Here is a 26179-nt window from a genome sequence, read left to right as displayed (position 1 = left end):
CCATTTCCTCTCATCTACCTCTTAGCTGGCTCTTTTGTTATTGATCAGAGAATTGTATCTATCAACATGTTTGATTGACCTTTTAGCTTTGAACAGTCAAGTCAATTGTCTGTCTATACAAATTATTGTGCTGTAACCACAGGCTGATTTATTTTCATTTAAGGCCCATATAAATATGTTTCGTTCAACCATCCTGATCGTGCGTGCTTACATTCTGTTTCAGAAAACAAAAGTGCAGTGGTCAGGATGGTGGATCAAGCTAATAAATCTCAAGTTATGATCTGGATTGGAAATACACGTTCTGGCATCCCACTGAAAGACGAGTATCTAGTTAAGCCGGTTATTCTTCCAGGAATAAGATGGGCCTTATTCATTATTTAACACTAACGTTGGAGTACTACCCGAGATGGTCTATAATGTCGAGATATGCCATTCTATGGGTTTTGCTAGACATGATGCATGCATAAAGCTTTCTATAGGGACCTGTATGTTATCTCAGTGTGTCATTCACATTAGGATATGTAAGGTCAGTGGTATGATAACTGATGCCTGGTCAGAGGAATGCTCTACAGTGGTTTTTGAGTGTATCTCTGACCCGAGGAAAGGCTTTTACACACCAACCGTTCTTCATCACTGCTCTATATTTCCTTGTGCGTGCGCGCACACACTCACACACACTCTCAGTGGTCAGTCCTCTCCTTGATGTGGTCTCTGAATCCATTAACCCACATTACTAATGCAGCACTTGGCTAGTGCACTGCAAACACACAACACACCCTTTGTCTTCTGCAGGGAATTAGTTATGTTGGATCATTCATTAGGACCCTTATGGAAATAATTAGTCTGAAAATGTGTTTGTTTAAAGGGACCAACATCAATATGATCATGGAAATATAATCAAATGTAATGTTGTTGACTGAAAAGCATATTCTTTTCTAGCTTGCTGCTTTTTGTAGATCCTAACAAGGTAGATACAAAAAATCAATCAATGCTGTGTTTACCAAATGTTTTTGTGCTATGATCATCCTTAAGTTTTGTGAACTATCTTGTGACACATCAACTGAAAAATAAAACAATTCTACCACAAAGTTGGGGAACACTGGCCTCCTAGTTCAGTGACTGTTTTATTTATTAATACATTTAGATATTGTATTTTTATCCTTCATTTCCAGGTGTTCTCGGGCCTGATAGCACTGCGTAAGATGTGTAACCACCCGGACCTGTTCTCTGGGGGTCCCAAGATCCTGAAGGGTGTACCAGAGGACCAACTGACTGAAGAGGAACACTTTGGCTTCTGGAAACGTTCCGGCAAACTGATGGTGGTGGAATCACTGCTCCGACTTTGGTTTAAACAGCAACACAGAGTCCTGCTGTTCACACAGTCCAGACAGGTATGCGTGTGTTGTGGAGGGGGGAGACAGAGACATTGATTTGGGTGGTTCTCAGGTTCCATGGAATATTAATCTGACAATCCCGTTAGGCCTAATTCACAATTCTCTCTTTCTTCCTCTCTCTCCCTCTCGCGCTCTCTCTCTCTAGATGTTGGGGATATTGGAGGTGTTTGTGAGGGAGAATGGCTACACCTATGTGAAAATGGATGGTACCACCACCATCGCCTCCAGACAGCCTCTCATCGCTCGATACAACGAAGTAAGGGTCTACAATTCTACCCTTTTCACACTTTCTTGCAGACCTGAACCAAACTGTGCTGGCTCAGATATTTTCTTTTCACATTGTCTTTTTCAGCATGCTTCCAGCAACTATGGTTGACGCGTAACCAGGCCTGCTCAGTATAGCTTGGTTTGGATCGTCTCGATTCGGCTCAGTAGTGTGAAAAGACCTTTCAGTAAAAAATCTTAACGCTGGGGGTTAGATTACTAGTGTGAAAACAGCCTATTGTCGAGCCTGCTGCCCAGTGGCTTTAGGTATCTTCGCATATGGTCCCATGATCAGACATGTCCTGACGAGTGATAAAAAAGTAGTATAAGAAATAGTTCTGTATATGCTTTGATCACCATTATATCCTATTTTTCCTCTCCTCTCCAGGACAAGTCTATCTTTGTGTTCTTGTTGACCACCAGAGTGGGGGGGCTGGGAGTCAACCTGACCGGAGCTAACAGAGTCATCATCTATGACCCCGACTGGAACCCTAGCACTGACACACAGGTACACACACCACTGACCATAGGGTCGACAGACTCCATGGTACACAGACATATCTGTAACCAGTCAGTCGTTGCTTAACCATGAATCTCCTGCTATTGTGTTGTCCCCTAGGCTCGAGCACGTGTGTGGAGGATCACACACACACACACTCACACACTCTTATCACACTCTCACCCCCATGTCCCTGTGTTGTTGTCCTCTAGGCTCGAGAGCGAGCTTGGAGGATCGGTCAGAAAAAGGAGGTGACTGTCTATAGACTACTGACCGCTGGGACCATTGAGGAGAAGATCTACCACAGGTAGGAAGGGAAGGAGGGACACTTTATTCATATCACTAGCCATTCACTGAGGTACAGCCCTCACTTCCTGAGGGGTTAAAATACAGACTTTGCATAGATCTGAGCTCGCTGCATTTTGCCAAAGGCATCAAGAAGGGTAACATTTACTTTCTCAGGCACCATTATTATATAATATGCCATTTTAGCAGATGCTTTCATCCAAAGCGATTTACAGTATTGTATGCATACATTTTCGTATATGGACTTCCCAAAGAAACCACTCTCTAGTTTCAAGTTTTATTTGTCACATGCACAAGTACAGTGACATGCTTAACTTGCAAACCCTTCTCAACAGTGCAGTATTCAATATCAGAATAGGAGAACTAAAAAAACAAACACGAGAAATACATTTTATGTGCAGGTATACTGTATTAATTGAGGTAGATATGTACATGTAGGCAGGGATTAGGAGAAAGTGACTGGTAGCAGGATGAATAAATAATAATAGTAAACAATATAGCAGCAGCGTAAGTGGTGGGTGGGTGGGTGTGTGCTTGGTGGTGAGTGTCAGTGTATGCGTGTGTGGGTTGAGAATCTGTGAGTGTGCGTATTGTCAGTGCATATAGTCCATGGTGGGGGTAGAGGCTCTCGCTCTCTTGGAGCCTGTTGGTCCGAGACCTGATACTCTGGTACTGCCTGTTGGACGGAAGCAGAGAGAACAGTCTTTGGCAGGGGTGGCTGGAGTCTTTGGCAATTTTTAAGGGCTTCCTCAAATACTGCTTGGTGTGTATGTCCTGAATGGCTGGGAGCTCGTCCACAGTGATGTGCTGGGCTGTCCGCACCACCCTCTGTAGGGCCTTGCAGACAAGGGTGGAGCATTTGCCATACCAGGCAGTGATGCAGCCAGTCAAGACAGGATCTAGTTGCAGAGGGATGTGTTCAGTCCCAGGGTCCCAAGCTTGGTGACAATCTTGGAGGGGGCTATGGTGTTGAACGCTAAGCTATAGTCGATAAACAGCATTCTCACATAGGATTTTCCCTTCATGTCGAAGTGGGAAGGGCAGTATGGAGTGCAATTGAGATGGCATCGTCTGTGGATCTGTTGAGGCGGTATGCAAACTGGAGTGGCTCCAGGGTGTCTGGGGTGATGGTGTGGATGTGTCATGACCAGCCTTTCTAGGCATTTCATGATTACAGATGTGAGTGCTATAGGGTGGTAGTCATTGTGGCAGGTTACTTTAGATTTCTTGGGAACAGGAACGGTGGATGGTCGTTTTGAGGCATGTGGAGATTTACAGACTGGAACAGGGAGAGGTTGAAAGTGTCCGTTACGACACTTGCCAGCTGGCCTGCTCCTGCCCTGAGTATGCGCCCTGTCTTGCTCAGTGGCCTTATGAGTGTTGACACGTTTAAGTCTTACTCACGTCAGCCTCGGAGAGCGAGTAATCCGGAACAGCGGGAGCCTTTATGCAATGCTTGTGGTATTGTCAATGAAGAGTACATAAAAGGCTTTAAGTTCATCTGGTAGAGTGGGATCGTTGGGTAGCTCACGGTTGGCTGGTTTGTCCTTTATAATCTGTAATGCATTTTCATCCTTGCCCAATGCATTGAGCATTGGAGCCAGTGCAATAGGATTCCACCTTATTTCTGTATTGTCTTTTTTGCATGTTTGGTGGTTCTACGGAGGTTGTAGTGGGACTTCGTGTGACCGTGGTTACTTCCTTAGCCTCATGGTTAGCTACGTTGGCTGCAATAGCCCTATGTGTAGTGTGTCTGTCCTTTTAGTTTAACATGTGTCTCAGTGTTAATCCAGGGCCTTTGGTTGGGTAAACATCTGACCTTTACTGTAGGGACAACGTCATCGGTGCACTTTCTGATGAAGCCGGTGCCGGAGGTGGTAAACTTGGCGATGTTGGCGAAGTCCTGAAACACAAGGGAGTGACTTGTAAGCGTGCTTGTTGGTCGTATAACAGTAGTTTTAGAGCCCCTAGTGGCACAGAACACTTGCTGGGAAAAGTTAGGCAGAAAGAACAATGTCTGAGTTTAATTCATCAAGTGGAAAAACATACATTTAACAATTTATGTTAAATGGAGAGTTGAAATTAAAGAGAAGCGAGGGCCAGAAAAGTAATGTTTGGGAAAGATTTGGTGAAGTGGTTAATAAAAATATTGATAGCAGTGCCAGCTATGTTATGTGTGTCGTCGTGAGAGCACTATACAAATTCCACAGTCACAAGACGGGACTTCAAATAGGCCTATGGCATGTCAAGGGAACTGTAGCTTACTATTCAGATGGGTTAAATGGACACTGAAATCTGGACACTAACTGTAGATCTATAACCTCTCACATATTAACTCCTGCAGAATGAAGCATTTCTTGCAGTAAAATTATACACCAAATGTTGGCAAAATTTTGACTCAGGAACAGGAGTGGATAAATAAATAATGTCAGGGTCTTAAGAGAATGCAAATGCACAGTTAGATACCATCTGTAGAGGTGCTATCTTCATCAGCATCATAAAAGCTGACAGTATGTCAACCACATAAAATATGCATTCAAGCCAAACTGAAATCTTATCAGAAACATGTTGGGTCGTTTTCACAGCTTTATATTTCCTTACAACTGGTCAAAATGATATCAAAACATTTTGCACAGAGAATCTTTCCAGTTTTGACATTTTTATTGCATTTTCTCCCTGGTCTATACATTTCTTTGCTCTGTGAAAGAAGCAGAGATGACAGAACTTTACCGATGTCAACTATATTGAAGCATTCATTCTATTGATTTATGACATTGTTCTGGTGAGCAAGGGTTTATGTAGTCTTCTAGGGCAACATATAATGACAGAAGAGAAGCTGCATGTATCTAATTATAGACAAGTTGACTACCAAAAAGTAAGAAATTATAAGCAGTAACCTATCTAAATCTGTCAAAAAAATTTGCCATCTGACTGTAGCCTACAGCGCATTTTCTATATTATCGGGTTAGGGTTGGGGCTTCAGATTTTCACTTTGTCACATATAGTTGGGAGATTTCGGATAGGTTATTAGCAATTGTGTGTGCGGGTGAACAAACAGCTGACCGACCACAGGACTACAATTACTTCTGGACCTTTTACTGTGTCCACGTTTCAAGTAGCTCTTCATCTATGATAAACTGAACTATTGAGATTCTTGTCCCAACACCATCAGGAGAGACTGTGTTAATATTCACCTCTGGTGTTTTTCCCTTCAGGCAAATCTTCAAACACTTCCTGACCAACCGCGTTCTGAAGGACCCCAAACAGCGACGATTCTTCAAGTCCAACGACATCTACGAGCTGTTTACCTTATCTAACCCTGACGGGACGCAGGGCACTGAGACCAGCGCTATATTTGCAGGTACACACACACGTGGTTCCGCCTGTCTTTCCTATTGGTTTTGTGTTTGTTTTTGTTTCCACTCGTTTTTATTTCCACTCATTGTCTAGGTACGGGTTCTGATGTCCAAGCTCCTAAGAAGCCAGTCAGACCAAGGTCTAACCATAGACACTCTGTAACAAATCACAATGTTGGCTCCACTGGAGGTGGAGCGATCCCTTCCCCATCGCCCAGGCCTGGGGACATGACCACAACCCTTTGCAGTAACATCTCTTTCAATAAGAACAACAGGCTGAAGGACAGCCAGGAAGCCAACCAGGGCGAGGCAGATATTCCTATTGGACAGTCCCAGACAGAATGTGACACACAGCATTCTAGGGAGGAGGGAAGCAATGCTCATATACTCACAGACCCAGAAAGAGACCAAAACTCCATTCTGCCCCACAAACACAGAGACTCACCCGTGACCAGCCCAAACCCCCACAAACATTCACACACTAACGCCGTCAGTCCCAGCACACAGAAACACCGAGACAAACACAGTCCACACAAGCACAGAGACTCTCAAGGACCCGGCTCCAGTCCCTACAAACACCGGGAGAAGAGGAAGCACTGTGACTCGACAGTAGAAGGACCTAAAAACAAACACGGGAAACAGGCCAAGGTCGAGGGTCATCGCATCTCCTACCTGGTGAAGAAGAGGAGCTACAAAGGACAAGAGGAGCGCGAGGGGCAGCCGGATAAACAGGACCAGAGACAGAGCGACGACTATGTACTGGCCAAACTCTTCAAGAAGTCGGGTATGTTTTTATGTTAATACATGTTAACAAGTAATGAAATACTTTTTTGTTGGTAGTTTATATGTCGCTTTAATGCTTATTCATGAAAGTTATTATAAAGTATTATCGTACTTTTCTTTACGCGTTTCAAGAAATCGGGTACCTCTGCACATGAGGCATTATTTGCCAGGTGAAGTTTTGTTGGACTGAAGGTGAAGCTCTTCATTTAAACTGTAGAAGATGAACTAGCATGAACCAAACAGTGTTTTTGGGTGTGTGTTGTTTGTGGTGTTTAACCACAATTGTGTTAATGATTTTGTCCTACAATCACAGGGGAAAGTAAAGCTACACAGTGCAACTTTAACCTTCTTCTCTCGGTCTCTCCTCTCTAGGTATACACAGTGTGATGCAGCATGACTCCATCATGGAGGCGTCTAACCCAGACTTTGTCCTGGTGGAAGCTGAAGCTAACAGAGTAGCTAAAGATGCTTTGAGAGCTCTGAAGGTCTCCAGACAACACTGTAGACTGCCCTACAACCAACCTGCCCCAGCTCCAGCCAGGTACACACACAGCCTGAGTGTACACGTGTGTAACACACACACACACACACACACACAGCCTAGCCCATACACAAGCTAGCACACACAGGCTATCACTGTAGACTTCCACATTGAGTGGAGGATTATGGGTATTGTAGTTGAATATGTGTGTGGGTGGTTGTGTGTCTACAGGAAGAGGTTTGGTCAGAAGAAGAATCCTTTGCTGTCTGCTCCTCCTGCTACAGCTGTCCCAGCTCAGGACAAATGCAAGGTAACTACACACCTCAACACCACAGAGGTAGAATCATATTTGTATTAGGGCACACAAAATAAAATGTTTTTCACAGGCTGTCTGCTGGTCCTTAAAATGTATTTTTAATTCATTTAGCTAAATGAAAGGCCTTTAAAATGTCTTAATGTCAGTTTTCAATGGTCTTAAAAAATGTAACTGGAGATGACTACTGTGTTTCCGCTACGTTGTGCAGCTGCTTAATTGTTGCCACCATAAACAGTATAGTATAGTGCATTGTCTTCATTATTCCTCTAATGAAAGTGTCTGCCCTGCCCATGTGCCTGTTTCGCCAGGACCTGCTGCAGTGATAATGAGCGAGCCACTTTTTACTGCCTTTTCCACTGCACTTATTTTGAAAAAAAAGTGTTCTGATTCTAGCTGTAAAAAAAAACACGGCTATCCTGTGTAATATTCAGGGCATATAATTAACATCTGACAAATGCAGGTAGATTTTGGCATTGGTGGGTAAGTATGTCGAATTCACCAGCCACCTTGGCGTGTGGTAACTCTCCGGGCTCTATAGTGTGAGCATTTAATAAAAAAAGTGCGAGTTCTGATTTTATAGCAAAATAAATGCTGCAGTAGCTGTTTTCAAAGTATTTCTGCCATTTTGTTTCATATCAACTAATACACAAAGAAATCTGAATCCAAGGTTATAGCTATCCCACCTTGTGCAGCAACTCTGCCTGTCTGGGGGGCTGTGAGCACTGTGCGCTGAATAATTTGTTTTTAGAATTATTGGGCACAGGCATAAAAGTTGGTCTAATGTACTCTGAAGTCTACTAAAGTGAGACTTTGTCCTCGTGTTTCTTGGCAATTTACATTGTTTTGTTTACAAGCTAGGTTGCTTTTCAATGTTTGAGTTTGCTCTCGCTGCTAGCAAAAAGAGACATTGTTGGCCTTTACTAGTGACATTATCATGGGAACATGTGATGACTCCAGCAGCCCTGTTACCAAGGTTACCTTAAAGGGGCAGCTAAAATGTTTTGTCTGATATTTTTGTTAAAATACTCAGGTCACAGAATATTACATTAAATCAAGCAATATACCACATTATTTGTAACTAGTAATACATTTCTTGTTTTAGAAACATTACTAAGCATGCTCATCATTTTTTTGTGTTGTGTAATTATGCCAAAAACAAATCAAAGTTGCTGCTAGATTTTTTTTCATCTACCAACCACAGTGGCTGGTATCCAAAAAAGTTTGTTTTAGGCCATGGTAATACTTGTCACAGTTGAAGAGAGGATGTTCTCAGCTTTGTGCAGGTATATTGTTTTTTATTTCTCAGCTGTCTATTTTACAACCGAGATATGGATCTGAGATACGGAGTACACAAAATTAGCATTGTCCATTGCGAGCTCATCGGCCTCTGCGAGCACATTGGGTATTAGGCTGTGACAGCAACGTTTTTGGGAGGGAATTAATCATTACTTTACTGTTAGATTAAAACATGGTTACTTCCAGTGAAACGTATACTTCGAGGTAGTGATCTAGCTAATGTGTTTCTATTTTACACCTATCCAGGTGAATTAACACCAAATATATTAATCTGTGATATTAGTGCACGTAAAGATGTAGGAAAATTAATCTCTATTGAACAAAAAATAAGAGACCTATTTTAACAGTAAAATATAACAATGGACTAATTGTCAACCTAAAATGCATTACAATCACTGGATTAGGTTGCAGTGCACATCAAAATATCTTGAGTCATGCATTCCTGCCTAGATGAAAAAAGTTATTTGAATACCATCTCGGTAGTCTATTGCACTTCTTTTATTAAAGCACTGTGAATGCCATTAGAAGATGATTAGCCTACACATTTTTTTCTATTAGTGACGGTGTGAAGAAATATGGGAATATTAGCAGGTTTGTAGCGCACGCAGACCTCAATTGGTATTAAATTGCATTTCAATTGGCATTGAACAGGTCTTTAAAAAGTCTTAAATTCAACTTGATGGAACCTGCAGATAACCTGTTTCAATGGAAATTGAAATTTGTGTTTCTTATTGGACACATCCAGGTAGTCCCTCCATGTTTCGGTCTGTTTTCCTCTGTTAGGTGCCAAATGAACATGACCCTGCTGAAACATATAGTCAGATATTCTCTGTTCTCCATGTTCTTCGTTATTCTGTTCTCTGTTGTAACCCAGTGTGTCTGCTTTATCTGTGTAGGACGCAGCCATCATCAAGAAAACCATCGCAAGGAAACCCATCCCGGGGGGTCACTTCAGTGGAGAAGGGGTAGAGGTGGGAGGCTGTTCCTCTACTACGGCCCCCCTCTCTTCCTCCACTCTACTGGCCCGCATGAAAGCTAGGAACTACCTCAGCCTGCCCCAGAGAGAAGGGGATGAAGGAGGAGAGGAAGAGGGGGGTGCCCGTATCCCCTCAGGCCCTCCTGCCCCCCCTACGGAACACGATGAGCTCCTGGTGGAGCTGAGAAACTTTGTGGCATTCCAGGGAGCTGTGGATGGACAGGCCAGCACAAAGGAGGTCCTGGACCACTTCACCCCCAGACTGACCCAGACCCAGACCCCTGTCTTCAGAGAACTACTCCGAAACATCTGTAACTTCCACAGGGCAAAGGGGCAGGAGGGGACGTGGAGACTTAAACCTGACTACAGATAATGGGAGTAGGGAGAAGGGGAGAGGAGACTCACATCTGACTACTTGTAGTGAGGGTGAGGCAGAGAAGTCTGGGTTGATGGAGAGGAACTTGAGCCTCAAAAAAACATTTGACTGATGGCGAGGAGATAGGAAAGAGAACACAGCGAGGGAGAAGGGGACCTGAGTTACTGTAGTAGTTTGGTTGGGGGGGTGCTATTAATGAAAATGTCTATTTTATTTTGTTGTTTATACCTGGGATTTACTTGAATTGAGACATTTTACATGTAACTGACATTGTAACTAGAAATTGATTACTGTTATTCTGGCAGCAGGAAATTATGCAGATGCTTTTAATTCAAAATAAGAGTCCCCCTACAAAGACATGTTAAACTTGGGGAATATGCAGTACAACTGTTTTTCACAGCATTGTAACCACCTTTTAAGAAAATGTCTTGATCATTTGACGTACTTTTATTTTTAACCCCATAGAGACGATTTTCACGTCTTAATCCGCCGATGTCGCACTTCCTTGTCTGCGATGAAAGGTGGCAGAGCTAGAGCTGTGTTTGTCAAACCATGAGACATTCCAAAATATCAGTCTTCTCACGAAAATGTCTGTAGCGTCTGAATGGCCCCCATATGGAAAGATGAAACTCTCACAAACACAATGTTGTGCTCTACGACCCCCACAAGCGTCTTGGGACTCGTTTTGAAGTCAGTACAGCTGATCTGCCACCTTCTGTCTGTAGCGTCTGAACAGTTTGGGCTACACGCTAATATCTCTCACGAACACGTACACTACCGTTCAAAAGTTTGGGGTTACTTAGAAATGTCCTTGTTTTTGAAAGAAAAGCAAATTTTTTTGTACATTAAAATAATACAGAAATACAGTTTAATTACTATTGTAGCTGGAAACGGCTGATTTATTTGATGGAATATCTACATAGGCCCATTATCAGAAACCATCACTCCTGTGTTCCAATGGCATGTTGTGTTAGCTAATCCAAGTTTAGCATTTAAAAGGCTAATTGATCATTAGAAAACCCTTTTGCAATTATGTTAGTCCAGCTGAAAACTGTTGTTCTGATTTAAAGAAGCAATACAACTGGCCTCCTTTAGACTAGTTGAGTAGCTGGAGCATCAGCATTTGTGGGTTCAATTACAGGCCAGAAACAAAGAGCTTTGTTCTGAAACTCGTCAGTCTATTCTTGTTCTGAGAAATTAAGGCTATTCCATGGGAGAAATTGCCAAGAAACTGAAGATCTCGTACAACGCTGTGTACTACTCCCTTCACAGAACAGTGCAAACTGGCTCTAACCAGAATAGAGAGAGTGGGAGGCCCCGGTGCACAACTGTGCAAGAGGACAAGTACATTAGTGTCTAGTTTGAGAAACCGATGCCTCACAAGTCCTCGACTGGAAGCTTCAATAAATAGTACCCGCAAAACACCAGTCTCAACGTCAACAGTGAAGAGGCGACTTTGCTGAGAACGCTACCTGCCTGCATGCATAGTGCCAACTTTAAAGTTTGCTGGAGGAGGAATAATGGCCTTGGCTGTTTTTCATGGTTCAGGATAGGCCCCTTAGTTCCAGTGAAGGGAAATCGTAACGCTACTGCATGCAATGACATAGACGATTCTGTGCTTTTTACTTTGTGGCAACAGTTTGGGGAAAGCCCTTTCCTGTTTCAGCATGACAATAGAATAGAATAAAACGTTATTGTCCATCCAGGATGGAAATTTCTATTTGGCATCCCCTTCATTAAAATAATCACATACACATACATTCTCACATCATACAGATTTAAACCAGTCAGTCCATCATATTGCATACACTAACAACATAGAGGACATTCATTAATTCATTCACAAACGACCACTGTCCCAACTGCACTTGATAGATAAGTACTTATACCGGTACAATTTACGTTGCATTTAGTAGTTCAACAGCACAAGGAATGAATTAATGTTTCTTGACTGCCCCTGTGCACAAAGCGAAGTCAATACAGAAATGGATTGTCGAGATCAGTGTGGAAGAACTTGACTGGCCTGTACTGAGCCCTGACCTCAACTCCATCGAACACCTTTTGGATGAATTGGAACGCCGACTGCGAGCCAGGCCTAATCGCCCAACATCAGTGCACGACCTCACTAATACTCTTGTGTCTGAATGAAAGCAAGTCCCTGCAGCAATATTCCAACATCTAGTGGAAAGCCTCCCCAGAAGAGTGGAGGCTGTTATAGCAGCAAAGGTGGGAACAACTCCATATTAATGCCCATGATTTTGGAATGAGATGTTTGACCAGCATACTTTTGGCCATGTAGTGTATTTATACCAGCATTTCTTTAGAAAGTTTACACCAGCACTGGTATGCTGAAAGCTATACGTAAAGAAATACACTTAGTAAAATACAAATATATGTAATTGGATTACTTGTCTACACAACTTAAGTTGGTCTATTGAGCTGAGCAATGGGTTTAATACAGAGTGCTGGTGAGTCCTTACTCCACCCACTCCATTCACTGCAATTCAATACACAGCATATGAGTTACAATGCCACTGTAAAAGTGGGGTAGGGATTACTCAATATGGTCTGTAGAATCTAAATAGGGTTTTATTTCTTGGGGGACTGTGTCTACATACCCAGCCAGCACTTTTACTCCACCCATTCCAATAGTCCCAACGCAATACACAGTAGGCCTATAAATTACATATTGGCTTGGAGGGAAAAAAAGACTGCCGATGTGCGTTGTGTCCTATGGAATGGGTGTAGTAAAAGGCCAGCAACACTCCATATTATTCATTGCCCATGAAATTATACCGTACAGATTCTACAGACCCTACTGAGTACTCCCAATCCCACTTTTACATTAGCACAAATAATGTTTTTTTCACTGTAAGACCAATATTGTCAACATACCAGTCTGAACATTGTATTTTTCAAGTAGCCTTAAAATAATGTTTTAAACATTTAACAAATATTCCATAAATTCTTTCTTGCATTTGAAGCACAATTAAAATCGACATTGATTAAAATGTCATATCTTTTGAATGAGTATCCATCCACCTTGCAATGTTTTGAAATGTGTGCTTTTATTAAGTTTCTTCATTACCATAGGAAAGTGATGTCATCCTTAGTGTTGTTTGCAGGATAGTAGTCAGAGATTGACTCTGGGGAAAAATACAATATGCATGGAGTGTACAAAACATTTGGAACACCTTCCTAATATTGACTTGCACATCCTTTTGCCCTCAGAACAACCTCAATTCGTCGGGACATGGACTCTACAAGGTGTCAAAAGCATTCCACAGGGATGCAATCCTAGCCTTGTGGCATGGGGCATTATCGTGCTGAAAAAAATCAATTTGAAAATGGATACACTGCTCCCATGAAGGGATACACCTGATTCAGATATCCTGAAATGTTGCTCCACTTTTACCAAGGGGCCCATTGTGTGCAATGTTGACACGTGGTATAATGGATGCATGTACTCGTTGTTTTCTCCATACCCTAGTCCTCCCATCAGCATGAAACGTCAGGAACCGGATTCATCAGACCATGCAATTCTCCAGTGTTTTTGTCCCTTAGCCCACTGCAGCCGCAACTCTATAAGGTCGTCATCTGTTGTACCCAATTCGTATCAATGTACGACGAGTTGTGCATTCTTTTATTGGTCTTTGGGATCCAATGTTGCATTGAACTGTCAGTCGACTAACCGTAGCCCGCCCGTCTGTTGCTCTGCACAATTCATGTCAACCTTCTTTTGTCCTCTTTCATTTATGACCCGTTTTAGACCACTGGCCTGCCATTGGCTGGATGTCCTATGGGTGGTGGACCATTCTTGATACACACAGGAAACTGTTGAGCATGAACAACCCAGCAGTGTTGCTGGTGCGCCTGGCACCTACTAACATACCGCGTTCAAAAGCACTTAAATATTTTGTCTTGCCCATTCACCCTCTGAATGGCACACATACGATCCAGGTCTCAATTGTCTTGAGGCTTAAACATTTTTTTAACCTGTCTCCTCCCATTCATCTACATTGATTTGAAGTGGATTTAACAGGTGACATCAATAAGGGATCATAGCTTTCACCTGATCAGTCTGTCATGGAAAGAGCAGGTGTTCCAAATGTTTTGTACACTCAGTGTATATTAGAAATACAATGGATATTTGTGGTATTATACATTACTATATTGAGGTCGGATTTTGCAATATTCCAAAATTAATATTTGTGCTGCTCTTGGAACATTTAATATTGAAACAAAAGTTGATGCGTTCATTCATACATTTTCTTGGGAGTATCAAGGGGGGAGGTCAATTGAAATGCTCTCCTATACTATCTTCTCTCGTATCGACCAAAGATGTAACGACTTGATTTTTCCTGTTTTTTTTAAGGCTGTTGAACAACTTGATGTTCTAAAACCAAGGGGAGATTGTGGTGAAATATTACGACATTGTAATAACTGACATCGTAATCAAACCTGATCTACCTCAATACCACGAGGCTGCTGAGGGGAGGACAGCTCATAATAATGGCCGGAATGGAGAGAGTGGAATGGTGTCAACCACATGGAAACCATGTTTTTGATGTGCTTGATACCATTCTATGTATTCCTTCCAGCCATTAGTATGAGCCCGTCCTCCCCAATTAAGGTGCCACTGGCCGCCTGTGCTCTATACCCAGCATGGTCTCATAGGCTAGACGTAACATAGTAAAAGTAAATCCGGGACAAGCAAATTAATGTGATTAGTTTTGTTTGGTATGGTTACATAAAACAGAAGGTTAATTAAGGCCAAAACTAAAGTTGGGTGAGCGTGTAACACAAACCAATTAGCAGCCCAAAGGTTGCGTGTTCTAGCATTATCACGGACAACTTTAGCATTTTAGCTAATTAGCAACTTTAATATATCATATGAATTGTAATTCATAACATACCATATGAAATGGATGATGGACATCCACAAATGAATACATACCAATACGAAACATAACATATCATACCAATTGCAGTGTCCCGGATTTACATTTACTATGTTTTGTCTACACCCGAGTCCAGGTTGCTATTTCTGTCAGTTGTGTAGATAGAAATGTGTAGATGCCAGATTTTATAGACACAAAACATGACTGCATTTCATAATGAAGGAATAAATCTTCCATAAAATCTAGTGTATAGTGTATTTATTTGTTTCTAAGTCTATGGAGATCCCTATTTTTTTCTAATTGTACAATGCCAACCACATACTTATACTCTGTAGAAAATATTTATTCATAATTTACCTTCAGTTATCTTTCAAAATAGCTTTTCTTTCAAGTCAGTTCATCCCCCTTTCTACTACACTCACGAGCAGTAGCAGCTCACAGGGGCTTTCTTAAATCATACCTGCCTTTTACAACCGCTGAGCAATGACTTTACCCAACCTCTATTAACCTATATTAGTTATTATGAACAGTGCATTTGACTATCAACAGTAGAAACATTACACACAGCTTTTTTCGTGTCGGTATACATGGGAGAAATATATTGATTGGTCCAAAATGGAATCAGATTGACCGCTTTAGTTCTTTTGAGCTCAAATAATTACCAGCATGCACTATTATACTTTACTTTAGGATTTTCTTTTGGAGCATAGCTTTTCCTGTGTACCAAACGAAGAGCGGCAAAAACCTATGGCCCAATTCCGAAACAATAAGTAGACTTGCGCAACTATACTGAACAAAAACATAAATGCAACATGTAAAGTGTTGGTCCCATGTTTCATGAACTGAAATAAAAGATCCCAGAAGTTTTTCATACGCACAAATAGCTTATTTCTCTCAAATGTGGTGCGCAAATTTGATTACATCCCTGTTACTGAGCATTTCTCCTTTGTCAAGATAATCCATCCCTCTGACAGGTCTGGCATTTTAAGAAGCTGATTAAAGAGCATGATCATTACACAGGTGTACCTTGTGCTGATTACAATAAAAGGTCACTCTAAACTGCACATCACAACATTTGTTACACAATGCAACAGATGTCAAGTTTTGAGGGAGCATGCAATTGGCATGCTGACTGCAGGAATGTCCACCAGAGCTGTTGCCAGAGAATTGAATGTTAATTTCTCTAACATAAGCCGCTTCAACGTCATTTTAGAGAATTTGGCAGTACTGGACTCACATCCGCAGACCACAGGTAATGTGTAACCAGAAAGGGAAGCTCAAGTGTGTGCTAGTGGAGAAGTGTGCTCTTCACGGATGAATCCCGGTTTCAACTGTACCAGGCAGATGACAGACAGTGAGTATGGTGTTGTGTGGGCAAGCGGTTTGCTGATGCCAATGTTGTCCGCGGTAATCCTTGAACAGAGTTCCCTATGGTGGTGGTGGGGTTATGGTATGGGCAGGCATAAGCTGCGGACAACGAACACAGTTGCATTTTATCAATGTCAATTTGAATACAAAGAGCTACTGTGGCGAGATCCTGAGTCCCATTGAAGTGCCATTAATCAACAATCAACAAGCTGATCAACTCTATGCGAAGGTGTGTTGCGCTGCATGAGGCTAATGGTGTTTACACCAGATACTGACTGATTTCTCTATTTGAACTAATTCAGTATAATGTTTGAAATTGTTGCATTTCTATTTTTGAGAGTGAGAGTTATGCTAATAACCATTCTGATTTAAATATGTTCTATTCATGACCATAAATTCATATGAAAGTCTACTTTTTTTGCTCCTGGGTTCTAGAACAAGTTAAAAACAACATGGAATAGTCTTCCAGTCATTGCCCTAATGCTAGTTAGCATTGGCTCCCAGAACTACCACTAATTTCCTTCGTACTGCAGGCAGAGACATTAAAATGGTATCCAGGAGTTCATCTGAGTCTGGGTATGTAAAACAAGGGCTTAAACGCAGGGAAACTCGCAGTATCCTTGGCTTGCACACATCACAATGAATGTGGTTCTAGCATTCTTCAGCCGCCAATCATCTAGCACGCTGTGTTTTAGGGACCACCTGCTTGCTGTAGGCCTTGAAATCTGACTGCCGACATTTTTCACGCGATTCTACATGTAAAATCGTTTGGCACTCAGTTCGCAAATGGTGTTCAGAGGGGCTAAATAGCCTACTCTTTGCCAGAAAACGCTATTGTTGTGTTTGAGCCCTACTGTAAGTGAGTGACTGAGAGAAAGCTGCAGTTTACACTGACAGACTTCACATGATAAAGAGGGTCGTTACTGACACACACACACACACACACACACAGATTAAATATCTCTATACTATTAGAAAAAACTATTCTAAGAGTTTTACACTTGATTTCAATTTTCTCCTTCCCTTTAGTCGGAAGTCGTAATAACAACTTTATTTTCAGCAGTGCATAAATTAATTACATGCATTTAATAACCAAAATATCATTATTATTCCCCCTTTTAATATAATAAATGCTGCACACAGGGGATGCACTTAATAGCGCATGGGCCGTAACTGCCCATTACCCGACTGTAACGATATTACAGACCCAATTACCTGCCATTAGACCGGCTTCTCCACCTTATGTGCGTTGATCCAATCCCACCCTCCTCTTTCAAATTTCAGGTGCAGTTTGGAGCCTCATTTCGTCTCTCCATGGAGACTCCAGCGTCTGTGCTGTGATGTCCCAGATGCGCTTTAAAACTAATTGAAATGGTCCCGTGGTATATCGTTTATCCGTGGAAGCGATATAAATCGTGGGACCCCTTGCTGTGAAGAAAATCAAAATTCTGGCCATTGTGAATGTTATGATATGCGCAGCCCGTTGTAAAGTGGACCCGGTAACCCACCTAAGGAGCAATTAACGGCCTGGCAGTCAATCTCAAACCCAACAGAAGTCATCTTAGATTTTTAATATAGAAGCAACCAAATAAAGAATGTGTGTGTGTGTGTGTTTATGCTCAGGGAATAACCACTGACATAACAGCAGAATAATCTGCCGGGGAAAATATTTGAATTCTCAGATACCTGGGAGAGTTGATGTTTCTCTCTCACACACACAGACAGAGAGAGAGTGAGGGAAAGAGGTCCCACTCCCCACTCACAGTGAGAAGACAAAGCCGCGGTAATCCGATTAGAACCAATTAAGCGTGAGATTCTAAAGGCAGCAAGAGCTGAAAGCCTCAACTCGCCGAAGACATCTGGACACTCCCAGAGAGAGAAAGGCAGAGTAGATAAACTCAGATAGGGATGGTGTGGGGGAAAGAGGGGAGTGAGTAAGAGAGGTTGTAGAGAGAGATAGTGACTGTTAAAGTGGATTTGCCGGTCCCTCAGACATACAGGAAACTCTTCGCGTACTCAGCATCCTCTCCCACTCACGCCCTGGACCAGCACACGACAAATACACAGCAGGTATGACAGACAGATGGTATATCTATCATATATCTACCATGTTCTATCATAGACAGGCTGCATGTTTCATATAATTTACTATCATGTATTACCTTTTTTTTGCAAGAGACATCTAGGCATTATTTCTGATGTGTCTCTTTAAAACATTTGGTGAGCGCTGCCCTGTCCCATCCTTATGGACAATTTTGATGAGGATTAATCTCCGCTAATAACTTTGATGTGAGCACATTGCATGCTATTTCATGTTTTATCCAATGTTTTATAGGCTAGTAATTTGGTTTGTTACGCAAATTACTTACTGTTCGTTTATTTCGGGGGAAGAGTAGGGAGTTTTGCGGAGTTTTTTTATTTTTCTATTTTGTCATTAATATGAACATTGTAATAATTACACTGACTAGGCTTACAATGTTTGTATTTCGGCCCGTTCCACTGTCAAATATTGATGCAGACCGCTTGGACACATCTTGACTCGTTATTCTCTGATTTGAGACTGAAATGATTTGATTTCTTTTCAGATTTCTCGGTGACATCGGGCTTTCGTACACAGCTCCATAGATAAACAAAGCCCATAAAACCATCATGTTTTACTTTCATTGTCCCCCTCAGCTGGATGGAGAATGCTGTCGGACTAATACGCGTAAGTAGACCATAGCCTAATGCTGCAACTTTTGGGACCGCTTCTCCATAGATGGGAATGTGTTGACAGTTTTGATTTGGAAATACTAAATGTAGGCTACATCAGCCTATAACTTCTATATCCTTGCAATTGAGTTGAAATATTTGCAGCTTGACGCTACCTCGGAATTTGATGTAAGAAGAGTGGTTTAAGGGTTATGACTCATGAAAACTGTAAACATCTGAATAACATATTTGTATCCACTTTATTTCATTGTGGTAAATAAAGTATGTGTGATGTGTTAGCATCATTTCGTGTAAAATACTATACAACTGTTAACTTGATTAGCTGTGATACTATAAATAAATATATTACTGCATGTTCCATCAATGTTTTAAATGGTTGTTGCGAGTTTTTGTTTGCCTTTAAAGATTATACTTGTTTGTGAAAAAGCATGTTTTAATAGCGTATTTTTGTTTGTTTTATGAACCCACCCCTGTTTGAAGTGTGTGTGTGTGTGTGTGTGTGTGTGTGTGTGTGTGTGTGTGTGTGTGTGTGTGTGTGTGTGTGTGTGTGTGTGTGTGTGTGTGTGTGTGTGTGTGTGTGTGTGTGTGTGTGTGTGTGTGTTAGCCCCGGGCTGAGGCGGGTGTGTTGTCCCGTCTGCGGCCACAGATGTTGGGTGTCATGCCTCTCAGACCGGGACATCAATGTTTCATGGCTCTAATAAGAGGAATATACAAGCAGATTATAGTCCGTTTCAATGGGCCATCTTATTTACTGACATCCTAAAAATGAACTCCTGCTTGATCCCTTCGTTTTGATGTTTTCGCTGAAAACAAACACAAATGTATTCAATTTATTTAAATAAACAAGTGTTTTTATTGAAACATTTCTTCGATGACTTATGTTTTCAGTGAACACCAACGGGTTTGCCAACCATGCGTCAGCAGGTGATTTTGATGACGGCTTTCTGCGGAGAAAACAACGTAGAAATAGGACAACATTTACTCTACAACAGGTAGCAATCAATGATAAAACTCTGGACTGCTTAAAAATATCACTCTGTACATGGTTATAACGAATGTAATCTGATGTGAGCAAAACCATGCATTAGGCTGGCTAGCTAGCTTATACAAATGTAGGCCTCATATTTCCATAATATTGTTGATAACGATTATTATAATGATGCTTCTCATTATTTCCGCCATAATAATAAAATGTAACCGATCACTTCCTTATTACTTGCACTTATTCTAGTTAATAGCATTTTGTTGCCTAGTTACGCTATTCATAGGCCAATATATAGGCCTATCGCTTCTGAAAGTAGACTAGGGTACTTACCAAAACAGGTATCTTGTAGATTTTGTATATTTCGTTCGAAAACCAACACAACAACATAAATATACCATTTTGTGTAGTGTCATGAATAATAAACTCACGTAACTTTAAAACTCTTAATATAATACTTCTCTCATTCTCAGTTGGAAGCTTTGGAGGCTGTTTTCGCGCAGACTCACTACCCGGATGTTTTCACGCGCGAGGAACTGGCCATGAAGATCAACCTGACGGAGGCGCGTGTCCAGGTGAACACGCACGCTCACGCACACACAGGAATGAAGCAGTGGGCTCTGAGCACGTTTGACCAGAGAGGGTAAATTAAGGCACTCTGTCATTCTCCCGATGCTCTTTAATAACATCAACATAATGGTGAATATTAGATCAGGTTGATTAATCGGTCATTCATAATTAACCAGTGATAATGTTCTTCACTAATTTGTCCGCGTCTCAAAACAAAGGTACAAAAAATACATCATACATGTGCGTCCATTTCCGCAGCTCAGAAAAAAAAGCAAAAGGGTTGCTTTTAAAGAGGGCAGTAGATACAAATGTTAAGACAGCATTAAATACGCGCTCACACACACACCCCCCTTTACATTGTTATTATTATTTCTGGGCAATTTATAACTACCCTGCCCTCCACATATGTGTGGTTATAAATTTGGCCAGTTGTAATTCAATTCAGTGTGTCCTGTATGTAATTTTCTGCATTCCAGATTTGCTTTTGGGTTTTGTTGTGAGCGCAGATCTAATTGTAGGAAATATAATAGTTAGGCTTTGCTTCCCCTGGGTCATCTTACTATTGCTTAAAGCCGACAGCGCGCGGGATAATGGAATCCCGAGCTGTAAATTAGGGATTGTAAACAAATTATTCCGGTCTAATCCGATTACAGCATTCCTATTATTAAATATGAACATGAATCGGCTGCAGCATGCAGGGATATTAAACTTACATTATTATTAGAAAATAAATGTATTTTCTGTTGTAGTGTTGTTGGCCCGTCTTTATTGTATCGTGTCAATGGGTTTCCCCCTCCTTAAAGCAGGTGCCAAATGGAGATTAATGTAGCAATTACCAGCCATTCAGAGAGACGAGATCACGACTCTTTAGCTGTAAGGTGCAGGGGTGAGATAGCCTGCCTCACAATCACAACAAGCCGCCGTATTGTTGTCCTGACACTAAACTAAACTGTTGTCCTTTTTTCGTACATTGACTGAATGGGATTCGTTTTTTTTGGTTGTTGACGTCCTTGTACCTAGGCTTTTGCACAATGGTGACTGTTCTGTCCCGCACAGTTGCTCCACCCCATTCCATTCACACACATCATGATTAATGCGTGTGGGAGTGCAGTCTTAATCGAATCTGATGTTGTCAAACAATCACTAAATAGGGGAATAAACGACTTCATCACAGTTCTCTCTCTAAAGCGCCCTGACTGTCAGTGGGAAGTCATTAAAATATGAGAATGAAAAATTGCTCAATTAAATGTTGTTATAGGCAATGACCTTCTTTCAATTAGGATATAGAAGTTGGCAGTATGTGGCGGGCTGGAGACTATGGGTGGGTGAAGTTTGGGAGAAGTCGCAGTGCAAAGTCACTCAGGCAGAGAGCTTCAGTCTGACACACACACACACACACACACACACACACACACACACACACACACACACACAGAGCGACATCTTTATCTTTATATTATCATGATCCAAAAATGACATATCCTTTTGATGAATTTGATAACAAGACACAATAGGCCCTGTCCATATTTCGGCGATGAGACATGGTTCATGAAATCTGTTTGTTTTCTGACCAACTGAATCTTACCTTCTGCTCCTGTATGCATAACTACAAAGATGCTGGTCTGGGTTTATAACATGTCAATAGACATCACAAAATTCCTTGGATTAATTTAGATTGTACACGGGAGAGAGATTGCATGGCGCAACAGTGAGTTTTTTTTACTTCATTTCCTCTCCTCCTGTTTAGGTGTGGTTCCAAAATCGCAGGGCCAAGTGGAGAAAGACAGAGAGAGGGAGTACAGACCCTGATGGAGGGAAGGAGCAGATGAACGAGGGAGGCACTCCTCCGTCCAGGAGTCTGAACTCCCAGTCTCCTGTGGATCAGAGCAGGAAACAGAAGGAACCTTTGGAGATGCAGCAGAGGTAAGAGAACAGGGACAAGGACATAGGTGCATGAAGACAGGGTTGGCTGTATAGTCTAGCATAGAGTTTGTGGGGAGCCTTCCCCACCAGAGTTAGGCCTCTTCTTTTCCCATTGGCCAGTGACGTTGAAGCTGTCCATTGTCATGTGGTGCTGAATGTCTCGAATTTGGGATTCTGATTTAGCAACAGTCCATTGTGCCTAAATCCCTCTCTCCCGGTGGCCAGTAACATTACAGCCGCTGTCCACTGTTATGTGGCGCTGAAAAGCAGATCGCAGGGTTCTGAGTGTACAGCTGTGTGTGGTGCTGAAGTCTCAGACCAGCCACTATTTGCTTGTTGTTTACTTCGGACCTTCCACATGTGATTCAGTCACCACAAATGTTAACTCACCCGTCTTCCCCTCCTCTCACTCCTCTTCCCCTCCTCACTCCTCTTCACTTTCCTTCAGTTGCAGGATAACCATAATCTCTTATCTCCTCTCGGAGTCATTTTAAACTAACCTCCCTCCTCTCTCTCCCTCCAGTATAAACCGAGGGGTGGGTCCTGGTGGCCCGTTCTTCCCCTCCTGTCTACCAGGAACCCTCCTGAACTCAGCCACCTATGCCCAGGCTCTGTCACATGTTGCCACAATGAAGGGTAAGTTAACATAGCTAACAGTTAACATAACGAACACAGTTGATGGTTAGAGGAGGAGGGTGGTGATGATGATATTGATGATGAACATACTCTACTGTAAAACAATATCCTGACCCTGTGTGTGTGTGTGTGTGTGTGTGTGTGTTTGTGTCTTACCAGGAGGTGGTCTGTGCTCATGCTGTGTTCCTGACCCCATGGGCCTGTCCTTCTTGCCCCCCTATGGTTGTCAGGGAAACCGTACGGCCAGTGTGGCGGCCCTGCGGATGAAGGCCCGAGAGCACTCCGAGGCCGTGCTACAGTCAGCCAACCTGCTGGGGGCCGGCCATGGGCATGGGACTGGAGTAGGAGGCATGTCGGTGCTTGGGGTGTCTGGGGCTGGGTTGACGAGGCCCGGGATGGGCCCTGCCCTGGGAGTAGTATCTGGATCAGTGTTGGGCGTCTCTGGAGCCGTGGGGAGAGGCTCCAGAGACGAGGCTCCCAGCCCAGGCTCCAAGACCCCGACTCAGGGTACCGGGTCTGACAAACACCCCCTCTGCCCCAAGGAACCACTGGAGAAAAAGTGAGTGTGTCTGTGTCGCTGCCCAGAGGAGACAGACGTACAGACAGTGTGGATGTACAGACGGAAGGACTGGGACTTAAAACTCCTGTGGTGTGAATGTGCCTACTGTTACAACTACTCTCCCTCTACCTACTCCTCCTAAAGCACAACTATGGACCTAGTCCTATTACTACTGGAGCAAGGAGAGAAGTGGTTACCCAGATATCATACTCTATGGAATCAACTATCAAGATATTGTATGAGTGTGATTTATTTATTGTGGGTGAATATTGCTGAATATCGTGGGGCCGTTGCGGTCCCCTTATAAGCACACATACTGTACGTAGCTCATGGACTCTACATGGACTCTGAATAAACTGTGTGTGATTGAGACTACCACCCTGGCTAATAATGTGAATCTAAGGCATTTCCCCTTCTCTCTCATCTTGGCTACACGCTCTCCCTTGTGTATTAGCGTATTGTGTTACAGAAAGTCACCAGACAATGTAACATGTTATGTTCCTCTTTTTTTAAACACATGTAAAACAGAATGTGAAATATTGACACTTCTATAGTTTTCACTGGAGTCATGGTCATCAGTGTTCAGGTTTTTAAGCCAGCGACCAGAGAGAACGCTAACTACTGATTTATTTATGTCTCGTTTAACTGACAGTGGCAGTGTACATGAATCAACGTATTTGCTTTTACATCGATGTTAAAGTGCCACAGTTGAAGCTAATGTTGCTCTGTGGTCCCTTGGCTACGCTAACAGGGTAGGCTAACAGATATGATGACACAACAGTGGTGTTGATATCAGGGCTTTTGCTAATAGCAGTCTGCTAGCACGTCTGTGGCATTACTAGCGTTAGCCGACCCCGGATCACTTTAGTCCTGTTGTGACATGTTCTCTAAAACAATTAAAGGTGTAGTCTCTCCTGTTGCCTACCGCCACGGCCATCTGCTCCTATCCATTATTCATCAGTTTCCCTTAAAGCTGGAGAAACTAGAGAACGCCACTCATAACCTCCTTTCTCTCTCTCTCTCGCTCGCTCGAGACGCATTGCCAGGTTACAATAGCCCATTTAACATGACACATGCTATTTATTAATACTAAAATGTATATTTACAAAACGATAGGCCTTTAAACCTAGAGGCTCCTTCATGGTTCATCAGTGATTGTTGATTTATTCATTTAGCCTTTAAAAAAAATGTTAAACCTCTTTTCTGTGTTGTCTTTCACCAGATCGGCTAATAAGACATAAACCAATCAGATTGAGAATACTTAATTGCAGCAAGAGAGAGTACACAGAGACCAGGATTTAGGCTGATTCAATTTGAGTCCTTGAGGATTTTCAGGAAATTACTTTTGATAATCAATAACACAATTAAGTCAACTACACACACATTAGCATGAATAATTGATGGTGAATTATGTATTACCACAAAGTACTGGGTTAATAATTAATGATGAGGGAGACACCCCGGTGACATGGAGGAGGGAGATAATGTCAGAAGTCCTGGCTCGAGCACTCACACTCTTATATTCACTCTATTCCTCTATCTTTCTCTCCCTCTATTTCTCTTGTTCTCTATCTATTTGTCTCTATATTTCTCCCTGTATCTTCTTTTTCTTTCTCTCTCTTTATTCATCTGTCTCCTCTCTCTTCTCTATCGCTCTCGTCTTTCACAATGAAATGTTCTGCATGCTGTGCATAGTTCATATATATTAATAAAGTGAAGACTTAATTGGATCTTTGAGTCACTGGGTTATATTGTTATAAAGTGAAGACTTCGTTGGATCTTTGAGTCACTGGGTTATATTGTTAGTGGGTTTATATCAGCAAGACCACTCATGATCTGTGGAGGCTGCTTCTTCTTCTTCTCTCTTTATGGGTTATTTTGTTCTACATTCTTTCAACAAGACAAGCAAAATCTTCTATGAAACAAACAGCCGTGCATGTAGTTTGAGTTTGCATGATTATACTCTAAAATCGGAGTAAATTGCGATGCTTCTATCTAAAACGTTTGACCATTATTTAGTGATTGAGTTTTCCAAACCACTCATGTAACATTGAAATCTTGTCCAGATTCGTATAGTGAGGAAAGGCAAGTTCAACAAATTATTTGTATTTTTGGATTATGCCAATATTTTTTTCTTTTTCAGAATATGAATAAATATATATACAGTACCAGTCAAAAGTTTGGACACACATATTCATTCAAGGGTTTTTCTTTATTTTTACTATTTTCTACATTATAGAATAATAGTGAGTGAAGACATCAAACTATAAAATAACACATAGGGAATCATGTAGTAAACAAAAAAGTGTTAAACAAATCATTCTTTAAATAATGTAGATTCTTTAAAGTAGTCACCATTTGCCTTGAGAACGGCTTTGTACACTCTTGGCATTCTTTCAACCAGCTTCACCTGGAATGCTTTTCCTACAGTCTTGAAGGAGTTCCCACATATGCTGAGCACTTGTTGCCTGCTTTTCCTTC

General features: G+C 41.9%; 2 protein-coding genes across 3 annotated transcripts in view; both read left to right on the top strand.

Moving 5' to 3' along the window:
* Positions 1–10635, top strand: part of ercc6 (excision repair cross-complementation group 6) — a 52966-nt gene extending 42331 nt beyond the window's left edge. For both annotated transcript variants that reach the window (XM_029753345.1, XM_029753346.1), the window contains exons 16-24: positions 1173–1391; positions 1540–1650; positions 2047–2166; positions 2370–2464; positions 5679–5824; positions 5914–6603; positions 6975–7143; positions 7315–7393; positions 9592–10635. In XM_029753345.1, coding sequence (XP_029609205.1) covers positions 1173–1391; positions 1540–1650; positions 2047–2166; positions 2370–2464; positions 5679–5824; positions 5914–6603; positions 6975–7143; positions 7315–7393; positions 9592–10044 — 2082 coding nt within the window. In that variant the 3' untranslated portion in view covers positions 10045–10635. The remainder of the gene's footprint in view (positions 1–1172; positions 1392–1539; positions 1651–2046; positions 2167–2369; positions 2465–5678; positions 5825–5913; positions 6604–6974; positions 7144–7314; positions 7394–9591) is intronic.
* A 7427-nt stretch (positions 10636–18062) lies between these two features.
* On the top strand, positions 18063–25261 carry drgx (dorsal root ganglia homeobox). The gene is made up of 7 exons (XM_029753344.1): positions 18063–18386; positions 18902–19023; positions 19917–20020; positions 20484–20585; positions 22328–22503; positions 23027–23139; positions 23299–25261. The coding sequence occupies exons 2-7, from the start codon at positions 18966–18968 to the stop codon at positions 23700–23702; spliced, it is 957 nt and encodes a 318-aa protein (XP_029609204.1). The 5' UTR covers positions 18063–18386; positions 18902–18965; the 3' UTR covers positions 23703–25261.
* The last annotated feature ends 918 nt before the right edge of the window (positions 25262–26179 follow it).

The sequence above is a fragment of the Salmo trutta genome, chromosome 5 (assembly GCF_901001165.1).
Source record: "Salmo trutta chromosome 5, fSalTru1.1, whole genome shotgun sequence".
NCBI lineage: Eukaryota > Metazoa > Chordata > Actinopteri > Salmoniformes > Salmonidae > Salmo > Salmo trutta.
The sequence above is the reverse complement of the archived record's forward strand: the minus strand, read 5'-3'. Positions and strand labels throughout refer to the sequence as shown.